Raw genomic sequence first — 24,790 nt, 5'->3', positions numbered from 1 at the left:
ATGTTAAGATTGAACTCTCCCACCATTGCAGAAACCTAGTACAAGTGATAAGGGAGGAGTGAAAGAGCACTTGGAGATGAGCCAGTAAATTAAAGTAACAAGACTAGAAGATGCACACTATTCCCAATGTGTGTACACTTCTCTTGTAGCATCTAACACACGGACTTGAGTTATTTTTGTTGCAAACTGCAGACAGTACCCATCAGTTGCATTGGATATCTTTTGTACTGAACTTTTGGCAATTTTCTGTTTCCAGCGACTCCCAAAATCTTGTAGAAAGTTTTCGCCTTCACCCATGAGCCAGTCCTGACAGTCCTGTCAGCAAAGAAGCATTTCATTCTCTTCTCTTGGCTGTCAGTCATCACCACTTAAAGGCCTCTCTTTTTGACAGTTCCCTCTTCTCTGCTCCCTGTATGCTTTCTCAGGGGATAAGATTGAAATAACTCTCACCTGACCTCCATCCCTGCGGGCAGGTGGAGTCTGTGATCTTCACTTTCATCCATCCAACCTACCTGCTTTATCGCTAGTAACTTGCTCTCACCTTGTCTCTCCCCTCAGTCATGGAGGAGCCATAATTGGCCACACTTGACCCCCAGTCAGCCTGTCTCTGCAGCTTCAAGTGTCTCCATGCTACTATCCTTTTCAAGCAAACGTTTTTTTTGCATTTCTCAAAAATAACATACAGCTAACTTGAAACAAACCACGCTGCCTGCTGAATATAAAATGCAGCTGCTTCAAAAAGAGTCTTCACGCTTGATGTCTCCAGGCCCTCGCTGGGAATGATGAAGTCTGCTAACGTCTGGAAAAAGATTGTTTGGTCCCATTTCACGCCCCACCTTTTGTAGTTGTGTATCACTTGTCAGATCAGATACAGTATTGATGTTAACAATAGTCTTCATCAAAGTAGTTATGTGACACAGCTGAATCCAGATGGGCAATGGGACTGGTGAAATGTGTTAAGCAGCAGTCATAATTGTCAATCTTGCCATAAAGCTTGTAGGAAAAATAAAGATAGACACATGGTCAGAAGAAACGGCCACCTGATCTCCCCAAATCACTAGCCAAAATGTCAAAATCCTCTTACATAGTAACAGAAGGTAAAGTTTTCTTCCTAAAAAATATCACACTGGCTGTGGCAGTGATTCAATCATTCACCCGCTGGTTACAGCTGTCCTTTGTAACCCTTTCCTACACTACATTCACTTCATAAAGTAGCTATTTATGTCATTTTGCTGGTCTAGTTGACCGTTTTAACTGTTGAAAATGAAAGGCTGAAAATGTTCACTCCAAGTATGAAATTAGAATCTCACGTACGCACACATGCTCACACACCTCATGCATTAATCCTAATGTTAGTGTTTAATCCAATTACAGACAGTAGCCCTGCCACACAAGTGGCCAAACATTTATATACACGCGCACACATACGTAAACGGGCACAATTAAACAAGCTGATTAGCGAGGTGCTTTAGATTTCAGTCCAGACACTCCAGACACTCCAGTAATGCTTTAGTGCTCTCAGCGTTAACTCTGTGTCATTGACCCAGCTCTTGGTTGCCGCACACTTGACTGACTGTTGTATAATTGGAGGTCAAGGGATGCAGTTTGGACCAGAAGTGACACAGTGACACGCACTTAAATTTTATTGTCACTCTTAATATTTGCAAATACACCCAGATCCCGATATCTCAAAAACAAAATGTCAGATGTTGCTGCACCCAGTACGTATCTGATGAGTTTGTTGAGTTAAAAGCTGGCTGTTTCGGTGTATGAGATCCGACTGGGTGTTTTTGTCCTTCTCGAAGACCAGTGGGATCATGTTGTTGTTTACAATGGGTTCGAACAGTGACAAAAGAGTATTAAAATGCCGTCTCAAACCACTCCCGCAGCATAATCCTCTTCTTCTTTATGCTCAGTGCACTCCTTGTTTCAACATAATAAGGCTGAAGACAAAGCCTCCACCACAGTCTTGAAGCTTCACTGACTAGGAATATTAATATTCAATCTTGAATAATATTTGAAGCGATAACACAGAGACAAAATAGATGAGATCTTATCTGGCGAGATGGATAGTAACCTCCAGAGCCTCATAAAAAAAAAGCTAATCTTAAACAGCTCAAAGTATCAAAATCTGAAGCTGAAAAGTATTAACACAGATGCAAATTTTTCTGCGAGTTTTTCTCGGTAGAAAAATGATAAAATGAGAGAAAGCATGCGATAACAAAGGAAATTAAGCATTTATGTGAAAGAAGACATTTAAATCACGCAGGTAGTGGATGGTCAGTGAGTAAATGCTTTTCACCTTCCTGATCACACTGCCAGAACTGCATCATACAGACCTTCCTGTAAATTCAAAATGTTGCTTTGCCTTGTCGTGTGTGCGTTTATGCAGCCAGTATGTGTGTTTAGCTTATCAGGCAGTCTGGAGTGTGACACTGACACAGATTGTGTTTGTGCTGCTACATCTGTCTTGATAGCAACGGCCACAGTTTGACTGATAGCGTAGCAAATTGAGAATTACCCCTCGTCTCAGTTTCTCTTTCTCCCTCTTTATTCTTCCTTTTATCTTTCTTTTATTCTTCTCTTCTCATCCATCCCTATATTGCTGTCTGTTCTGCATCAGAATTTGCCAAGTGGGTTAGGTATAAAGCAGATTTTTTTATTTATTTTTTTTTTTAGCTAAGCTTTTCCTGATGGGGCTGTCATGTTTTTGAGTAAATAGTACTTTGAAAGCATTTTAACTGCCACTGTGTCTATTTTTTTTTTCATTTTGACTGCATCTTGGGCACCGAGTGGTTATGGCTGTGGTCGTCCTTCACAGAATTTCCCAGAGATTATTTGTCAAAGAGTATGAGTTGTGATGGGGTTTTTTTTTGCTGATGAAGATTGAACTTCTGTGGGTGGTGCTCTTTTTATGTGTATTTTAGAGTCCCATCATCCTAAACAGCTCTATAAATAGCTCTCTCTTTATATATATATATGTATATTTATATACAAGCGAGTCTTGCAAGGATTCTTGATGGGGGAAAAAAACACAGTGGAGAAATGACAGAACAATTTGGAACAACATCTTGGAAAGACATAACAAACATACCAAACCTAAACAAGGTAGTGGAAGTTACCTGACACCACTTATCTCAGATCTTTCGCCCATACAAGGAAAAAGAAAATATCTCTTAACAGTTCTTAGTGGTGGAACCTCGGGCGAGCCAAGTTAAGGAGGGATCCCCAGCAGGAGAGTTGAGTGTACAGTATGTGCCAGTTTTCATAGCTTTTATACTCTGGATATAAGTTCAGTCACTATTGTTTTGTGTCAGATAATGACAGAGAGGAGCAAAACAGGCACTCTTGTGTACAGATAGGGATTATTACATCACTGCAGTATAAAGACAGTATTACTCATGGTATAGTATTGGTATCCATGGTAAGTAGGGACGCAGGATGAGTAATGCAAGTATATCAGCATACATTACATTGGCTATTTGTATCACCTCATATAATTCAGCAGCTTATATTCTACTGCAGTTGTCCGTCCCATATCATACTACAAGACAATAACCTTTCATGCAGTGATGCAGTCTGGTTTTAGCCTTAGAGATTACTGAGAGAGTTTGTGTTTTATTATGCATCACACACAACACTGTAGTCTGTGATGTTTCATCTTTCACAACTGTTGTATTACAGCACAACAAATCTACATTTTCTTCTCTCCTAATGTCTGTGATAGACAGGCAGACATAGAGTCTGTCTGCAGACGTCAAAGCTCTTCCTCCTCTGAGTAATGTCAGCATCTAGTTGAAATGATACAGTATCCTCTTTCAGTCGCCTGCCTCCAACCACACACATACCTCTCATGCCTCCTCCATCCTCTCTTTCACTGACTGTCTTCCTAATTCATTCACCTCATTGTGATCAATGTTTATAACTCCTGTCTGTCTCTTCCTCTTAAGCAGTTTTCTTATGTGAACTCCAGACAGCGTCTGGAGAATCAGGTCCAGACATTGTCCAGAGTTACCTTACACACATGTAGCAGGAGATTGTCCATGTCAGACGCCTTCTCACCTACTGGAAATACTCCTTTGGTTTCACTGCGGAAATCGCGTTTACAGCACATCGAAGATGGTGGCTGTGGCTATCAACTCATCCATAAAGATGACTGTTTTGCGTTGATTTCAATACCACATGTACTCAAACAGCAATATAAAGGCAAGCAGAAAAGAATACGAAGCAGCTACACTGCAGCGCCAGTTGCATCATAGAAACGTCACAAAATTAGACCTGTAAACATTATTTGATGTGTAAAATTGGTGGAGTTCTCCTTTAAGCATAGAAAGTTGAAAGGTGGTGGTGTCAACTTGCATATTGGAGAAATACTAGCATGACTTGTATCGTCATGACATCCGCACAGTGTCCAAAATTAACATTTTGACTCACCTGCCAAGGGGACTATATTATGTTTTTAACTGGACAAAATGACAAATTGCCTTTTTGTGTCACACATACATTTGTTTCAGCACATTTCATTGAGATAATAAGGTAATATGTGGAATACAAACTTAAAGAAGAGACCAGAGCAAAATTTCCATAAAATAACCCAATAAACCCATATTATCAAAGTTAGTACAGTCCTGTAATACATATATATATATATATATATATATATTCATATTCATATTCATATTTATATTTATCAGTGGGATACACAGTGTTGTATAAAGAGTTTCATAATGCCAAGATGAGCAACATCTGCTGATCTACACTTTCATTTTGCCATTTTTTATGGTTACAAAAAAACTCAAAATACAAGACAGTTTTGTATATCAGGGAAGTTAGCTAACAAAAACAAACATCTACAGGGATCAAAGTTCTCAATCGCATGTCTACATTGTATAGGGACAAACATGAGTAATTTCCACCAAGTCATCATAGCGGATATTTTATTACATGACTATTTTGGTACAAACATTTACCCACCAGTGTGGCGCATAGCCTTCCAAGATTTACTCACCAAACAGAAAATCTACCCTCATTTGGCGCTTGGCAGGTGTTAATTTTGGATCCTGCTTCCATATACATTGCAATTACTGGGAGCTGTGCTGTTACAAACTGTACTGGAACCTAATTCCACCAGCTTAGCTGTGTGGTCATTGAAGTGAATTGAATTGAATTGTATAAATATTTAGTTTCACAGCTTTCCCTCTTGGAATTTGAACATTGCCAAAGTCGCTATTGTGTGTTTTTAAAAAAAATAGGATGCTTTGTCTGTGCTTATCACTCAACTATGTTTTCTTGCTATACCACTGACCTAAACTGAGACCTACCCTGCTGTGTGTCTGTGTTTGTTACACGCTACATATGCAGTTGTTGTGTGTACATGTAATGATGGTCTTGGGGCCATCACTTCAAATGTGAAGTGGTTCCTTCCTCCTACATACAGGAAAGATAGAGCAGCTGCAACATCCTGACGCACCCTCCACTTCCCAGCCTTCAGTGTTTTACCACAAGCACATTTAAGCTGCCAGATTTTTTGATGAACAAATCCTTGACTTTGTTTTTGTTTCAGAATATTATGGCCTGCCAAATTATCAAGAAATGAATCCTGCATACTCATTTCTTAAGTATCAAAACATGTGATATCCAAAGAGATGACAGAGAAAACTGATGGACTTGAAGTGGAAATCTTGAAATACATTCAACCAGCATGTGACTAGAATTTTAGACTGTCAAAACATTGGTTTTTGGCTGGACCGGCCCTAAACCGCGGCTGTCCGTGAGTGAGCGATGAAGTTACACCATTGGTCGGCCGCCCAGTGTTGGTGTTTCCCCATTGGCCGTCGCGCTTTCAAAATCAAAAATGGAAAGACAGTAGTGCGATGCAGAGTGTGTTTTCTGCTCTGAGCTTTGACACTCTCAGCTCTGGTTTTAAATGTAGTGAAGTCGGTTAAATTCCTGTTTAAACAGACGTGTACCAGCGTCTCTACCGTCTCCTCCTTTACCGTCCGGTGTGGTCGACTCTTCGGCTGGCAGCGCTGTCAGCAGCAGGAGAGATGCTCCGCGGTGCACTTGGATTTTATAACGGAACCCAAACCAGGACGCAAGCTTTTTATTTCTATGACGTTTTCACATCACAAACGATGAACAACAGCATTAAAACACAAGTAAAACATGAGTGTCTTGTAGCTGTTATATCAGTTTAGTGTGGGGCCGCTGCTCTGCAGGTGCATTTGATTTGACTGTAACTGCAGTAAACAGGCAGAGATAATCCTCCTGAATTTGCACCCAAAATGCTGTCAAAACTCTCATTTACAATTTCCACTGCAGCCTCCATGATCATCGACCGGAAAAGAGGCAGAAAAAAAGCCACATAGAGGAATGAGGGAGAGTGCAGAGCTAAAGCACCCCAAATAACCATCACTCTCACAAAACACTCGATGCAGAGTGAAAAACGAGAGATATCCGTTAACAGATAGGCAATTAGGAATAGGAATGGTTATATAGGAATAGTTATAATTAGAATTAAAATAAGTTCTCTTTCAAATCAAACATCCCAAGATATGAGTGGAAAGTATTATTCCTGCGACTGCATTTATAACCTTTTTTTTGACTCAAATGTAGCTTAACCATGTCATGTGATGCTACTTCAGTACACTTTAACAACATATATTACTGGGACCACTACAGAAAATTGCAGATGAACATTTAATATCCAGGAATTCACATTTTAAACACCACAACTGACTATTCCTGTAACAAACTGGCCACAATTTCACACATTGACAGTACATGGTTCAGCCAGATACTGACCTAGTCTTGTTAGAAAGAGGAATTTCTCCTGTAGCTTCACTAACCCTGTTAAATGAAGCGTGGGGTTATCAATAAGGCAATTAAACTCAAAACAACATGCAGTATTAAAGACAAAAATGCCAATTAAAAACATCTGCCTGCCTGGTAAAAAAAGTCTGGTAATGTAGCTGTTAGTTGGTGTTTGTGAAGATAAAACCTGTAACTGCAGGCTGATGGGTTCTTACAACAGATGGTGTGCTGTATTTCCTGTCGTGATGCTAAAGTGCCCTTTAGGAAAACATCGAATACCTACATGCTTACTAATCATGGGTTTTGTCTGGATGAGAGCTGCAGCCTTTAATGTAAATGTAGGAGGGTTTATCTGTGTTTTGTGTCAATCTCGGGGGGCTCTCATCTCAGTCCCTGCTGAGACTGCTGACCCACTTCCACTCCTATCTGCCCCATCTCTCCAGCCCACACACACACACACACACACACACACACTGAATCATTGTTCGTCTCTTTTTCTTCGTCTTAGAATCCTGTGTTTTATATTTTGATCTTTTATTTTTTATATTTATGATATCTGAGTTGTAGAACAAAGACGGTTAATTGTTGCAGCTTTAGACAGCATAATGCAAAGGTAATCAGAGTATACATGATGTTTGCTAAATGTAAGAGGAGCTCACTCTCACTAGTGGCAGGAAAAGAAAGTTTCTTAAATCTCAACACAAAATCTACAAAGTTTTTTTCAGTTAGTGTAATAAAGTGACTACAGGTGACTCACTATCAACTGATCTTGGTCCAAGACTGTAGGGTTCATTACAACAGATGTTATTTTTCCTTTTTCCCAGAGAAAATCCAGTAATTCTATCCTCTGGGCCCCTAAAAAATCTGCAAGAAAACTATGAAGCTCCCCACCCCCAACACACACCCACACACCTTACATGTGGGAAAGTGGTCTCAGACTTTTGGACCCCACTGTAAATACAAAAATCACCTGTCAGCAATGTGGACTATGGAGAATGGAAAGATTGAGTTGTGGTTCAGAGTTTTTAGTTCATTTTTTGAATTTTTTTGAGGGGGAGTGTTCAAGCTTCAAGTGTTTAGTTGCTCTTGAAATCATACTCAAAAATACTGAAATATAGAAATAGTTTGTTTGTTCTACTTCCTATAAAACCTATCCTTTAAAATGTTGTGAAACAGTCTGAGCCTCTCAGGGTACTCCATCATCAGTGCAAACCAGATCATTATAAAGAAACACATATTTATTGCCATCATGTAGCCAATTCTTACCCAAACCAAACCTCAAATCTAGTGTAAACCGAAAGCCTTAATGTTAAAATAGCTTTTAGTGTTAGTGAGGGCTGCTGAACACACAGTTGAAATGTCTGTCTTCAGGGCTTTCTGTTGCCGCCTTCGACATGTTTGTTTCTTCTGTTTCTGACATTCCTCTCTGATGGCTCATTGATTCCTGTTACACACACAGAAGGAACATGCTGGCCTTAGGATGAAGCTGAACACGAGGGAGGACGAGACCGAAAGTGCGCAGAAGTCAGTTAGCCCGGAGACAAATGGTTTCAATATTTCTCATAGCACAGAGAGTACTGTACAAAGGGAAGAAAACAGAGGGTAATATTTTGTGCGTGTGCATGCTCTCTCTGATTTGGCCTGTGTTGTTGGACAATAGATTCTCTATGTGGGGCCTCTCCTCAAGGCTGAAATTGTTGCTTGTCATTCTCCCTCTCGCCTCCTCTTTACTTCTCTTTCTCTGTCTTTTCTCTCCTATCTTCCTGCTTTTCCTCTCTCTAGTGTCATACAGTCAACCATTCTTTCCCTAGAACGGCTGCTTGGCTGTTGTTCTTCAAGAGTCTTTGACTTAAGGGCCCATGCACACATAAACCTAGTGTTAACCTTGCAGTACTTAACGATAGAGTTCATGCATATAAACCACAAATAACTACATTGGGGATACAGTTAAGCACTCATTAATGGGGGAATATTTCCACAGATATACGTAAAGAGGAGTTCAACATCACCTCCCACTGTTTGACATCCAAATGCTACGTAATCAGGTGACTTCACCTTCACCTAAAATCTGTATAGTCTGATTGATTTGGATCGATTGGTTGGATTTGTGGCCAGTATTTATTTTTTGTGAATTTATTGAATTTTCACACAACAGTAAAAAATACAAGGAGAGAATAAAAGGTGGAACATTTTTGACAAAGTTCCCTTAAATTTGAAGGGGAAAAAGGGACATTTTACAGTGGTAAATTAAACTTGTCAGAGTTATCTGGGGAACAAGCCATGTAATGATGTATTATTCTTAAATTACATCAAATATATATCATTGGCATTTCTGTAAATGTCCAATGTACACTCCTATTTCAATATATCTGTGATAAGATAATATTTGCCTGGACAATTTATCTGTCAGACTCTGACTAAGCCTGACAAACAGAATAGAATTGAGTGGTTTTAATTGATCCCTGTAGGCCAATTTGCTTTCTTACTTTTCTCCATTGTGAGGTCAGAGGTCAGACTCAGCCCTGGAGCTGAAGTGTATTGCTCAAGACCACGGGGTGGATTCTTGGAAGTGAATGAATGAATATAATAGAGAGCTGAAACACACACACACTGTATTTGATTTGAATTGGTTACGTCATGCCCGACCCCCCTAACAAGGTCAGTGTTGGACCGATACTGATCCAGTATATCCGATCGGTGCATCCCTACTAAAATATTACTATTAAAGATTAAAAGTCACTATTTAGTGGTGCTTTTGATATAAAAATTGCAATGATAGATTGCAATGCATTGTCTTTACGTCTCACACACACACACACACACACACACACTAAAGCACCTGAAGTGACAGACAAGCAGGTCCAAACTTGCCAGCTAACTGCTTTGGCTGTGTTTTGGATGATTTTTCATTTTGACTATAAAGAGTAAAATATGGCCCCAATTTGTCATGTTGTTCCTTTCACATCAAGGCAAAGTAGCAAGTCAGATGTGATTTATGAAGCAGTTGCTTATAGGTTTATCTCAATGATCTTTTAGAGTGTGCTTTATAGAGAGAGGTTTAAAGATTTTTGAAAGTGTGTGAAAGTCCGACCACATTAGAAGGCAAAAGTGTTTAAATGCAGAATGAAAAGCTCAAGGTCATCGTAGAGAGGAGCAGGATGTGATATTGTTTAAATGTGGGGATCATGGTGCACATTTTCAGACAGTGTCTCCTGGAAGGCATTTATAGTGTAGCACATGGTTGTTCATGTGAAAAGGGACAGAAACAGTTGTTTAACCTCACCTCTGTACTGTACAGTTGGTTAAATGTGAATGTCGGATTGTCGGTTTCAAAAAGCTACCGAAACTGTCGGACACACCCTCCCCCAGTTCAGACATCAGAAAGGTGTGTGGGGAGGAGTTTTCCACAGTTGAAGACTGTTTCACCAAATTTGCAACAAGTTGTGACTTGCAACGCCAGATAATTTCCTCGCGCATTCGTTTTGACACTTTTAACAAACCTCAAGAAAACACCATAATTGCGATCCATGAATCTTGTAAATTTATCTGCAATTTGCGAGTGACAACCATTGTGAAACGGGGCACTGGCACCATTTGCAACCTGCGTGTTAACAGTGGTTCGCAAATCACTTTTAGGAAACTGGCCCCAGTTTGATCATCCAGCAAGCACTTCTGATGAATTATATTGGCACCTTAATGCTCTGTAAGAACAACATTGCCCCCCTGTGTGTCCTAATATTTACAGCTGATGAGTTACTTTCTCGCTTAATCACAGTGGATACGCTGATGTAGCAGCAGAGTGGACCATAACTGCTGTACAGTATTTGCACTGTTGCACTCAATTCACCTTCAGGCTATGTACTGTGCAAAACAATTCACTGTGGTTTAAATATTTATGTAACTTTTAAGAGACGCATGCCCTTTTTGTATCCATCATCGACTCTGTTTGACACATATACGACAGTTGTGACCAGATTGATGGGTGCTGTTAATCTGTCTCAGCACCCAGGGCACAAATAAGCACAAGCCACCAGCCAAATGCTGGTAAAATATACAACTGGCTGGTAAATTTGCTTCATTCACCAGCCAAAAAAACAACGGTAGTCTATTGAGTGGCTGGTAAAATTACAACATTCACTAGCCATTTGACTGGTGGTTTAAAAAAAGTAAATTTTGTGTCCCCCGTCAGCATGTCACTTCTCCCAGCACTCACCTCACTTTCATACAAAATTTCAACAGTCTTTATTACATATATGTGTTGTCTGTAACTTGTTTTCTGAGAGACTGAATATTTGATTTGTATTCTGGAGTTCAGGTTACTCTTGTCTACTCCTGTCAGTTGTCGGTGCAGCGTGATTCTGACCAGGAACTGGGTTGAGTTATATGAGTTGTGTGTGTCCATGGTGCAGTCCACAGAGACAAAGCCAGGGCTTAGTTGTGTCTCATGATTTATTCATACAAGGAGTGGCTGTTCAGGTGTGTGTGAGTGTTTTCTGTTCTGTGTGTGTGTGTGCGCATGCAGTAGTAGGCTTATCAGGGTCTTAAATCTTCAGGCATTAAGATGCAAGCTCTGATCAGTTGGACAGACAGTCTTAAAAGTGGCCTTTGGAGTTTTCTTGTCGACAAACTTAAGTTATGTTTATATTCATTGTTACTCACCAAAATAATTGTATGTATTCAGGGTCTGAAATTAACACCCACTAAGCACCAACTATGGGTAGACTTTCCGTTTTGCGAGTAAATCTCAGAGGGCTATCAGGCTAACAAAATAGTTATATGATAAAATATCTGGTATGATAGCTTGGAGGAATTACTCGTGTTTGTCCCTATACAGTGTAGACATGCGCACCATATGTGTTTTTTATGTACGTCTAAACAGTGCTGCAAAACTGCAGAAGCGCTCGAGACGGTCTGACGTGAAGGAGCTCCAGCCACAGACCGCCTCGAACGCTCCTAGTTGTTAGGCACTGTTTACCATACAGGACATCAGCTACTCGACATCGCAGCTCTCCGCTAAACTGTCACTTGCCGCCGGTCTACTGCTAGCTACCGTTAATTAAATAGCTAATATGTGGCAACATTTACAAGGAGTGAGTATATGTGACACAAAAAGGCAATTTATTATTTTGGCCGGTAAAAAAATAATATGGGTAGACTTATGAATAAATTCCTTTTCCCTTTTTCACTCATCTCTCTTTTCTGTCCTTCCTTTCCAGGCAACCAGACAAACTGGTGGTGGTTTGGACACGCAGGAGTCGGCGGAAATCCTCCAAGGTTTGTATTTGATGTGTGGCATTCTGAAACAAAATATAGAAACAATAAAGCCAAAAAGTTTCTCACTTGCAAATGTTAATTTACTTCTCTGAACTGCACCAGTCTAGAATACTCATCAGCGAGCTACCCTCTGATGTTTGAGACATGCCAAACATTTTGCATTTAGGGTGATACAGTTTGTTCTCAGCCACTGTCTGTTACTTTTCTCATCACTGTTGATATTATCCTGCTGTAAATAGATGTTTTTCCTTCTACTAATTTATACTAATAACCCCTGTTGTATCTCCTACTACTCATGGCTCACATACCTTTCTTGTATTTTGCTCTGTCCTGCAGTCCCACAGCTGGCAGCCTGGCATCAAAAACCCCTACAGAGGAGTGGTGGTGTGGCCTGTACCGGAGAACATTGAGATCACTGTCACTCTTTTTAAGGTAGGCTTACAGCTGTTTAATTAGCTCTGAGACAAGCATTGCTCTGTTTTAAGGTTGTTTATGGAACATGAGGGTCCTCTGGCCATTAGACTGCAGTAACGGTAACCTACAAAAATAATTGTAGGGTTGCCTACTTGATCCTCTTTGCAGAATTGGGAGATTAAATACTAAATGTTGACTTTTATTTGTAACATTTCTTTGAATTTCAGTAAATGAACAAAACCCAAACTTTGCATATGTCTATTAGTATACATCATGAAAGGCATTTATTTTTTTTGCCGTTATCGGACAGCAGACAGTGGAGAAGCAGACAGGAAACTAGGGAGAGAGAGAGGGGAATGACAAGCAACAAAGGTCCCCAGCTGAAGTGTAACCAGGGACTAGGTGGCATGCACCGGAACCATTCAGCTATCAGTGAGGGCGTTCCAGGCGTTTATTTTTCTGAGTGGATAAATAATGTCACATAGCATAACATTTCTCTGTTGTTAATGGGAATCTAGTACTCATTTTGCAAAATTCAAAATGCTGGCTTTCATTTATGCCAGAACTGTTGACACATATTGATTTGTGCGTTAAAAGAATTTAGACTATTTGGGAAAGTGAAGGCACTTTTACTTGTTGAATTTCTTTAATTTGAAACTGTATTTTGTAATCGGAAGGCCCTTATACGTATTGTATTACAGGTTTGTCTGTAAATGACACACTTGTACAGACCCTATCTGTCACCGTGCCGGGCTTATTTAAACATGCTAGGCCTCTGTGCTGACAGGCTAGCTCTGAGCTCAGTGTCCTGTTACCTGTCTCACTGTCTCAACCAGACCTCCTGCCACAAATACCTCTGTACGTGCCTCTGCTTCATATAAGCGTTAGTAGCCTGTTACTTTCCTGTCAATGTGTACGTTATCAACAACTTTACAGCAGTGTAGTGAATCCCAATCAGGCACCTGATACAGAAGGTCCTCATAATGCTTCTTGCACAATTGAAGACAGGAGATGTAGTTGAAAAATCTCATGAGACATTATGTATCTCCAGACCTTTTGTAAAGACACCCAAAGCACACTGTGATGTCTGCCAGTTATAAGTATGCATGAAAAACGTTTCATGTGTACTGGCTCAGTTTTCTCCGTCTATGCCATTGTAGCAGTGGTGTATATGTCGGTCTCCTCTTACTCTGGGCCACTTCCACTTCCTGTCCCAGAGGAAATAATAAAAATTGTTTTTGTATGGAGACTCAAAGCAAAGCGACCAAAGGCACAGTTCATCTGTTGCATAAAGCCATGAATCAAATAATATCGCCTCTGCAATCAGCTTGTTGTCTTTGTTACAACAGTTTTCCTCCACTATATCCGAAAAATTAGGCATTACTGGTCCGATGAATGCTGCATTAAGCAATTCTTGACCACCAGGAGACAAAATCCAAACTACAGCCCTGATAAACCATCAGCTTATCAAGTTGTTATGGTTGAAGAGTTGACTACTTACACAAACACAGCAACAATCGCATCCCATTGCAGTAGGAAGAGAATTACCCGTTTTGGCATTTTAATGTGGATGGAGGTATTTGCAGAAATGAGCTGAAACGCCCACCGTGGACGCATGTCGTGATTGCTCGAAAACAGTGTTTTAGAATGTAGACGGCGGTGAAGATGTCGTCACAGTCTGTGAGCCAAAACAATGAACTAAAAGGTGGCTAGAATTGCCAAATTGGGTGTTATTCCTCAGTGGGTTTGGTAGTAGAAGTGACTGCTCACATTACATGGAGTCACTCAATTCATGAATATCAAAAACATCAATTAATGTAGGTCTAAATCTGTAAAACTCCTATATCTAATAACTTCTAATTATATATGCAGTATGTTGACTTAGTGTAAAGACTTTTATTAGCTAGAGGATCCAAAGTACTGAAAGGTCCTTGAGCAAATTCTGAAAAGTCAGTTTAGTATAGTTTTCTATGGTTTACAGCTTACCTGTTTTTGGCCATTTGGTTGTTCTTGAAGGTTAAAGCAAACGCTAACAGTGATTTGAAGATACTCTCATAGTCCTGTCTGGCCTGAAGCACTGCAGTGAAAACAGCTGAGCTTAGCAGTATTGCAGCCTGTACCTCAGAGAGATGTACACCGGCAGGCAGTCTTAGCTGAACTTTGTAGACAAAAAGGAAATACTGTGAAGTGGAAAAGTAAGTAGGGTTCTTGCTGCTCATCCTATATTCTTACAGAGGCAATAAACAGGGAGCGGAGTGGGCTGTTAATACCAGCCAACCACCAGAGTGAAACATAGGTTGGCAATATGCCTCTGAACACAGCCAGGTGTTGTTTTTTTTATTTTAGCTAGTTTGTAATTCACAGACTTTGGCTTGTGAGTTTTTATAATGCATCTGTACAAGAGCTTGATATTTGCTTGCACGATGACAGATATTTTAATAATTGTATCTCTGAAGATGCTTATTTTTGAAAATCCCTTAATGACAATGAGATTTTAGGAAAAAAAGCTGCATACTATTAGGAAGGGGGAGCTCATATTTATTAGCAGCACTAAAACTTTGCAAACAACACCATAAACTGACAATAAACTGAAAAGGCTGATAATGCTGTGCTCTGTTGGCTTTTAGTAACAGTTTATGTGGTTCTTTAATAATGGAGGATTTAAAAAGTGAAGGGTGAGGCAACAGTACAGCTTTCTGTGCCCATGTGTGTGTTGTGTCTGTGGCAGACTGCAGGAATATTGATTTTTCTGGGGTGTGTCACAAGAGCAGGCAGAAAGAAAGGCCATCAGTACAAGTGTTCAGTGTGTGTGTTACAAACTAGGGCTGCAACAATCATACACAAAATAGATTATATTGATTAATGGTTCAAGGCCTGAATATACTCCCTACACATACACATACTCCCTACAGATCTCACTACTTGTGTGTGAGATCTGTGTATATTTTCCTCTATGTGAGCAGTGCACCTGAAGATCAGTGAAGGTCATCTATGCGTGCACAGTAAGACTGTCTTGCTTTGTCCATTACTGTCTCCTCATCACCTCAGAGTTAGACAGGCAGGAAGAGAGACAAGACAGAGAGACACATAGGCGGACAGGCAAGTACAGTATATCAACAAAAAGGCAACCTGGCTCCCAGACTGGCAGAAAGACAGTGAGAGAAACATCTATAATTTAGTGTTGTTCTGCACTCTCATGTCATGTTCATGGATGTTTTGGGTTCTCTTCTGTTCAGTTTACAGCTTGATTGCCAATTAAATAGAAGTATACATTACAATTAAACCAACTAGTCAAAACACACTCACACAAAGTATGACACAAAGTGTACACAGGAATACATAAACAACTGTTGTTGAGTCCAGACAGATAGTCAATAGCTCATTATTATGTGACTGAAATTTACCTGATTAATGCAAAACATGTATGCATTTATGCAGACATGTATGGGAAGGGAATTAGGACAAACAAATCAGGTCAGTGGGTGAATAGAGGGAGTGTATGCAAAGCACATGAACTGTCACTTCAACGGTCTGTTTTCTGTTTTACAGTTTCTGTATTGTAAAGGGCAACACGTTTCAGCGTATTTCCCCAGTCCTGAGACACGTCACTTCTATAGGAAAGCAGTATTTTCCTCACATCAACTTCCCAAATTGAAAACAACACAGCTACTGTACTAGGGCTGCCCCCACCCCCACACTCTCACCCAGACAGGTGTAGAAACTTTTTATTTTACTGGTAGGTTGTGTTTTATCAGAGGGCAGATGTTGAAAGATTTAGTCTGAGTTCATAATGTTGGCTAACTGCTGCCTGCTTATCTGGACTGGATACTAAGCATGATGGATCAGCTGATACAGCAGCAGAATCATGCTTTTGTTGCACTGCATGCATTTTTTAGACTGATGGACGACAACATTTATGTAGTGTTGGGGGGGAAGGGAGAGGGGGGCATTGATTGCTTAGGCTCTTGTCACACCTGCAGTGAGTTTATGATATTAGTTCTTTGTCCTCCACTCACCTCATACCGTAACTTGACTTTCTGACTTCCTGGTTGGTTTTAAGTCTTCTGACACCGTTATGACCAAATCCATCAACTTCAGTGAATGAAATGAATTGTTTCAAGAATGTTGTTTAAGATTGGTTTGGAGTGCAGGTGTGATGCTGAATTAAATGACCATACTGTGGTTGCAGTATATTGTGTATTAAAACATCTCTTTTTACACTGCCCTTGCAGGACCCCCATGCAGAGGAGTTTGAAGACAAAGAGTGGACGTTTGTCATTGAAAATGTGAGTACTTAATTATATCTACTTATTTGTGTCTTTGCCCTTTTGTCCCCTCAATCTTCTTATCTTTGTCATTGCATTGATACACTCTCTTTCTTTTTCTGTGTACTAGCACACTGCATTTTGATTTTTGTATTCATTTTAATCTTATTTGGTAAATTATGGTTAAAGCGCCTTGCTCAAAGGCACCTGGACTGTTGATGAGAGGAAAACTCTTCTCATTCACAGTGACAGGTGATTACTGCTTCAATGTAATTCCTCAATTCTCAGCAATTTTTAGGTAAATCCTTTTTGCATTTCATGTGCAGGTTCTGCCACCATGTGGTCAAGTTTTGCTATTACATGCCTCTCTCAGTGTGGATGGTAGCCTTCAGTTTGAACCACAGGTGCTGATTTGCATGTTGGCATACATGCAACTACAGGTGCTGATTTGCATACATGACCACAGTGATTGTTTGGCACAAGTGTGTGTGTTTATGTGTTTATGATGGTAACAGCCACCATTCCCGGTAATTGTGAAGTGTTATTTAAAGGCCATATCTAGAGGCAATAAACTTCACGTACACTTATTGAGTGGCAGCTTGCAAATGAGTAACTTGACTACTAGTGTTTTATGTATCTATTTATTCATTTATTCGTTTGTCGTTTGTTTTTGTTATGTCACGCTATTATTCAAAGCAACAGAAGCAAAGGAAAACAGTTTGAAAGGCAACTGCATGCAAATAAAAATCAGGACTCATGATAAATAACAGAAAAACATAGAAGGTGAACATGAGAGAGCTGTGTGTGATAGTGGGAGCGATGGATTGAGAGAAGAGAGAGGGAATATAGAAAAAAAGAGGGAGAATGGGCAGATTATTTCATGTAACATGGGTCTGCCAGGAAACTGGAAACTTGCTGTTCAAAGCGATTCACTATATTCCTTACTTCTGCTGGAAGCAGTGATGTGACATGTGCTCCTAAATAATACAGACATGTTGAAGAAATGTGTTTTTTGTACTTAAACATTGGCTATTTCTTGTTTAAGCTTTTGGTAGAAAACTTGACCAATGTTCTCTGTGGTCGTCCTGTGATATAGTGTTTCCTAAACTCTTAAAGAAATATTGGTTGTAATAGAATCAATTTGTAGTTTGACATTGAAGGAAAACATAAAAGCACATCTCAGTATGTCAGTGTCATTCTACTAATTGTTGTGGTGTAGTGTAGTTGAAGTGATAAAATCATAGATCAATATTTGCTACAGAGCAGTGCCTTTCGATCTATTAGGGATTCAGTGTCTTGCTCTGGCACTTCAACAGGATGGGTCTGTGCTGTCACAGGTACTTGTCCTGGTCCTGCAGCTGAAAGACTAGCCTCCCTGCGGGATACACACTGACGCATATTGACACCGACACACATCACAGGAACAGCCTGACCTCCCTTTCAGGGCAAACTCTTGAAGTATCTTTCTCTCTCTTTCTCTCTCTCTCTCTCTCTCTGTCTGGTGCTCACATTTGTTTGAGTTGGTTAAGGTTTTGAAGACAGTTTGAAAGATCATTAATGAAATGTCCAGGATGTTTTATTCAAAGGAACTGCTGCATGTTAGGCCAGCCTCGTCTTTCCGTGACATGCAAGCTTTTGCCAAAACAGCTGTAATAGTAAGAATTTAAGAAACTGATACCTGCTCTTACTTTATTTTTGCTTGCATATAAACTTTTCACTGAGCGTTAATGAAGTTATAGCTAGCTTACACTTTTTAGTAACAGATTTACTGCATTTTAAGGCAATATTAGCTTTCTGTTCTGTCAAAGAAGTTGTTATTGGGTGATACCAATTTCATGATGTCTGAGGTATAAACTTTTTGACTGTAGAGAGAAGAGGTCACTAGTCATCAACAAGGATAGGCCTCTGAGACTCCTCAACCCTCTTTTTTTAAAGAATGTTAAAGAATAGTAGGAGAGCTGGCTGAGTGCTTTGACACTTGTCACTTTCTGTGCACATCAAGCTCAAAGGAACGACAGCAGAAACTGCTCTACCTTTCTCTCTTTGATAGAAAGCCGAGATGACAAGCAGGTCAGCTGGTGTTCTCTGGTCAGAGCGTGGGAGAGAGCACACAGAGACCCAAGAGAAGGAGAAAAAAAAAAGTTAGTAGGTTTGCCTGTGTCTCTGCATACCTGACTAATGACAGAAAGATCAAAGCTGAACCAGTCTCCTGACAGCAGGAATGGAGAACACAGAGGAGGAAGGAAAAGAGGGAGGGAGGAGAGGAAGAAGGCAACCTTACACCTTCGCACACTCAGATTTAGAGAGAGGGTCATGATGGAAAAATCTAAATGAAAGACCAAGGCAGTGATTTTTATGGTGAAAGTTTGTTATGTTTATCTTAATTTAGAAAATACTTTGTAGGGGGTAAATGTAAGGTTTCCTTTTAAGCCTGTTAGATAATTATAAGTAATAAACAGGAAGTTATGGTGTGCTTTGGTTTTTAAATACATTTTAAAGTAATTCATATTCATTTTGTTCCTCCAAACTCTATAGATCTCGATAAAGCTCCATATACTGTGGCTCTGAGTCTTGGCCTCTTGTCTCTAATTGATTTTTAATGTGATAATGTAGCACTTTAGGCTCGTTGTTTGATTGATTACAGTCCTTTCAAGTTTCTCTTTGCATCCTAAATGCCTAAAAATGGTGAGCAATAAAAAAAACTTTTATAAGCAGCAGACAGATTTACTAGATGGCAGCTTTTAAAAACAAAAATTAATTAGACATACACTTGGGGCAACATGTAGCTTCATCATAAAACAGTCTAATTCATCTGAGACATGTCCTAATATTGCTGTAGTGTGTTTTGGTCTGGAATTTAATAATGTATTTGCACACTACTGTGAGGAAAAAAAGTACACATGCAGTAGTAACTGTTGTATTAAATCTACAAAACACCTTACACCTGTTGAATTGCTGAGTACTGTCACAATTACTTGTAATTTGAGACACTGAGAGACGGAAACAGAGAAATACATATGAAGGCAGATTTTGTTGTGAAGTTTAACTAGTGTATAATAATACCAGTGGATGATAATGTAATGTGTAAATTTGTTTATGTTCCACCATATTTTTCCATTTATCTGCTTCTATGTTCGAGTTCAGATCTCTTTCTCATATTTTCCTTAAATTGTCACAGTTAAAAATTGACACAGGATAATAGTTTGTTCTCCTTTTCACTTAATATAACCCCCAGACTCTTTATGTAGCTCCTTATTTGTAGGTACCTCCAAAACTCCCTCTTGGCTAAGCCAAAATCATCTTTAATCTCTTGAAAGGATTGCTCTGTACAAATCACTAACTTTTTGAATATTCTTATCTACCCATGATTCCCACAGAATAGTTTTTTTCCCTATTCAGATTAATGGGTTTTTCCAAATTGATGAATATCATCTAACAACTTATGAGCTTTTATCCATGTCTCTCTGGAATGCTCCAGGATTGGTTTGTTATTAAAGCTTGGTACATTTTTCTGTGACAGTGCCTCTATCGGCCCCAAGGGGGCAGCAAGTTCATTTTCTATTTTCATCCATGCCAGTTGATCAGTATTTCCATTATTCCAATGTTTAGCCAATTTTGTCATTTCAAATGATATTCCTCACAACTCTACATTTGGTAATCCCAGCTCTCCTTAATGTCTTGTAGTGTATAATTTAAGAATGTTAATTCTGTGTTTCTTCCCATTACACAGAAAGTCTCTTAACTGATTTAAAATGTTTAAAAATCCCTGGAGGAGTGCTGACTGGCACCATAATGGAGATATAATTCAACTGAGGTGCAACTACTGTTTTTATTATGCTTATCTTTTTCCCCTAAACTCAGATTTATCAGTTTCCATCTATCTAATTTTGTTTTAATCTTTTGAAGTAGTTATTAATTTTTCATTATACTGGTAAGATTTGCATAAAGTTTTATCCCAAGGTATACCATTCCTGTATCTATCCATCTGAACTGCAGTGAGCTAATTACACCCTATGACAAGTTCTCGATCTGGCATTACTTCAGACTTGCACCAATTAATTTTGTAACCTGATATCTTTTAATATGTTTCAAATAAACCTAACAGTATAGGGGCTGAAGAGGCAAACAAAAAGTCATCCGCATAAAGAAACAACTTGTGCTCTTTTCATCCAGCTCTAACCCCACCAACCTTTGGTCTGCCACTGCAAGTGGTTCAAGAAATAATGTAAACAATAATGGAGAGAGTGGGTCTCCCTACTTTGCGCCCAGTGACAGCTTAAAGGAGGGTGATATCAACCCATTTGTAAGGACTCATGCCGGTGGGTCTGCATATATCACTCTAATCCAATTTAAGAACCCAACTCCAAATCCAAAAGTTTTCATAGTATGCAACAAAAACCCCCCACTCCACCCGGTCAGAAGCCTTCTCCTAGGGAGACTCCCTGCTTAGCCACATCAAGTGAAGCAATCTTCTGAGGTTATCAGAGGATGACCTTCCACTTATAAATCCAACCTGATCTGGATGTATAATGTCCAGCAGCATATACTCTGGGCGCATAGCCGATACCTTGGTTAGTATTATGACAGGCATGTAGCTGGTTGGATCAAATGCATCCTTTCTTTTTTTGAGGATCACTGACATTACTGCCTGATTCAATGTACTCACCCATTAATATAGCCTCAGAATATACCTTAGTTAAGACAGGTGTCAGAATATCAATGTAGTTCTTATAATATTCAACAGGGAAGCCATCTAACCCTGGAGCCTTTCCTGACTTCATTAATTTAATAGCTTTCCTAACTTCATCCACTGTAATTGGAGCGTCCAAAGTTTCTACTTGAGTAGACGACATCCGAGGGAGATCAATCCTGGAAAACCATGCATTGATTTCTCCAATATTAACAGGAGTGTCTGAAGTATACAGATGTGAGTAGAACTTTTTGAAGACTTGATTGATTTCTTGAGGTGTAGTCACCACTTGTCCAAATACATCCTTCATACCTGATGTAACATACGTGGCTTCCTTTTGCTTTAACTGTCTTCCCAGAAATTTGCCTGATGTTTCTCCACTTTCGTAGAAATTTGTTTAGAGTCTAAATATGGCAAATTCAGCTTTCTTATTATATATCTCATTTAACTGTGGTTGAGTCTACCCCGGTTCGCTGCATCTTGCACTGCTCTTTCAGGCTCGTCACATTGTTTGGATGCCTTCAACAGCTCAGCGCTTAACTGACCATTATCACAGTCGAGGTCCATCGTCCGACTGTCTGCCTCCTTCAGTCTCTCAAAAATAGCGGTTCTATCCACGCTAACTTTAGCTTGTGAGGTTTTCACTAAGGAAAAATCCATCTGCAGTTCTTTGAGAACGTTGCCAAGTTGCAACATCTCTTGCATTGCTTTTTCCAAAGTCGCTTGAAGCTCTGTGAGAGCATTTGATGCAATAACTGGAGCATTTGAGTCGGGTTGGCCTGCAGCTTTCTGCGGTTCGAGCTACAAGATTGTAGCAGCCATCAGAAACAAACAGCGGTTTTCAAGAATGACACAAAGTGATTGCGAAAACTACACACCACTTTTAAATGGCAAAAATAAGCATTTAGTGATCAAATTCAAGGAGGAAATGGGTTATTTTTTTGGGAGCAATGTCCTAGGCAACCATCTTAGTAGGCGCATCCATGTGACTCCCACTTATGACATATTGTTACAGTGCTGCTGGTTCCTGGTTTCTCACCACTGACTGAGCAATAATTAGGGAGATATATAATTTGACCACCAGAGGGCAGTCTACCCTAAGATCTGTGAAAACCCGCTTTCAAACATTCACCATTTAATCTGTTGGATCACCACTTTATGTCACCCGTGTGTTTGTCTGTGTATGTGTGTCAATAGGAAAAGTATCTCTGCGTGCCTGCAAGTGCCTGTATGTCTGTGATGATGTATGTATGACGAAATGTATATCCAAACATCTAGAGTGTTTATAAATGTCGTGTCACATTTTCTCCTGACTTTTGACTTTGCATGCGTGTACATGAGTGTATAGACAGCTCAGAGCCCCCTGCTCACACCCCCACCCCCACCAATCAGGTATCTAAGCTAATATAAAGTCAGGAAGGATGAATGAATGCGGTAGTGAGTGCTGCTCGGAGGAGGAGGAGGAGGAGGAGGAGGAGGAGCAGAAGAAGAGGAGAGGTGAGTTCTCCTGACCCCTCATCAGACGGCAGAGGAGAAAGGGGAAGAATACGCCATTGTGCCCGAGCGCCGGAGATGATGAAATTCAAGATCCCCGTGCTCTGGCTTCGTCTTAATCTGGGGGCCCAACCTCGCGCTAGGCTAATCCCTCCCCGTCGAATTACTGGCCCTGGCTAGATTGTATTTTGTCATTGAAAATGGCAGTGTCAAACACTACCTTTTTCTCTCCTCTATTTGTTCGTCTGCCAAGTCGAATCGCATAATCAAAAGATGGAGAGAGAGCAAAGAAGAGAAAGCGATGGAGAGAGGGAGGGAGAGGTGGCAGGCTGAAAATGGCTACACAGTAGTATCTCTAAATTGCATGCTACCCTTGCCTTTCACCCTTTTTCAAATAGGCGCGTATTATCAAAAAGGTGGGCAAATAGAGAGTCAAAAGATTGGACGGCTATATTTGAAGGTATTGTGCTGACAGGCTCTTTTGTGTGTGTATGTGCATGAGGGGGTTAATGTGTGTATGTATGTCTGTGTGTATTCTCTCTGCGTTTGCATATCAACCAAAGCTGGAGATGGTAGACCAACTTCCCTCATCTTCAAAGCTTTGTGGGAGGATTTATATAATACACACACACACACATACACGTACACACACACGCACACACAGGCCTGTTGTATTTAAAGTGAGAAGCTATCATGTCTGAATACATTGAATATACAGGGACACACACTCCAAGGCCCACTCTCCTGCTCCTCCTCCATCTCTCTCCCTCCCAATTCAGACTTCGCCTTCTTCACTCGCGTTACATCAATGTCACTCAGAAAAGAAGGAATTTCCAAATCTATGGCTGCTCTGCCAAATCACCGCTCACACTGTTTGACAGCCTGTCTGCTACACGTTGCCAGATTTTAAATATTGATTTTTTTTTTTTAAATTACCACGTTAAGTAGTCACAGCTTTAACTGCCTTTTTAATGCTGAAAACCAACACAATCATAGGGGTGACTGTTTTTTCTTCCCTGCTGTATAAAGGGCAAAACATTTGTCACATGGCCATACAAAAAGGTTAAAAAAGCCTTATAGTCTTCTCTAGAATGCTGTCATGTTTTGATATCCAAAGGAAAGGTGTGAAGACAATTTTGGAGGCATTACAAATGTAACTGCAGCATGTATAAGCAACTGTTTGACTTTATTTACATACTGTTTATTGAAGGAATTTTTACTGTGGCTTATGATAATGTTTCCAACACCCCTTCGGCCATGTTGTTACTGCTTTCTTTTCCCCTCTCTGCATCTCTTTTTCTCTCCGTTTCTCCCTCTCTCTGTCTGAGGTGATGTCCTGTCTATTGTGGACCACATCCAACTCCATTAAGGCCATTTCCACACCACATACCTCCCACTGACACACACTCACACAATCACATACTGACACTCATCTCAGCGCACACTCAGTGAAAAACCATGACACCCATCCGCTTACACACACAGGCCACAAACTATCTCCATACCTCCACACACACACACACACACACACACACCCTCTCTGTATTGTACATACCCATGGTGTGTGTACTGCCCCCACCCCTCCCCTCTCTCTGTCTGGAACACATTACGTAGGCCAGTGGCTTGTGAGCGCTGACTGGGCCTCTGGGAAGAAAAACACAATTATTTCAGCCCTCGGCTATTCACGCAAAGGTGACAAAAGCTGGTATGAAGTATGAAATCCCAAAAGTTTCTCCCGTGCCGAGGCCGACAAATTGGGATTAATTTGCACTCGTGTGCATGCGTGTCTCCAAAGTTTTCACCTTTGCTCGTTTCCCATTTCTTAAATAGTTTGGAGAAC

At 40.2% G+C, this 24,790-nt stretch overlaps 1 protein-coding gene across 5 annotated transcripts in view; it reads left to right on the top strand.

The window, feature by feature from the left end:
* ehbp1 (EH domain binding protein 1) overlaps positions 1-24,790 on the top strand; it is a 156,193-nt gene that overhangs the window by 10,992 nt on the left and 120,411 nt on the right. For all 5 annotated transcript variants that reach the window (XM_044372579.1, XM_044372578.1, XM_044372577.1 and 2 more), the window contains exons 3-5: positions 12,030-12,087; positions 12,424-12,519; positions 16,734-16,787. In XM_044372579.1, the coding sequence (XP_044228514.1) occupies positions 12,030-12,087; positions 12,424-12,519; positions 16,734-16,787 (208 nt within the window). The remainder of the gene's footprint in view (positions 1-12,029; positions 12,088-12,423; positions 12,520-16,733; positions 16,788-24,790) is intronic.

The sequence above is a fragment of the Thunnus albacares genome, chromosome 14 (assembly GCF_914725855.1).
Source record: "Thunnus albacares chromosome 14, fThuAlb1.1, whole genome shotgun sequence".
Taxonomy (NCBI): Eukaryota; Metazoa; Chordata; class Actinopteri; order Scombriformes; family Scombridae; genus Thunnus; species Thunnus albacares.
This window is presented reverse-complemented; position numbering and strand designations above follow the sequence as displayed.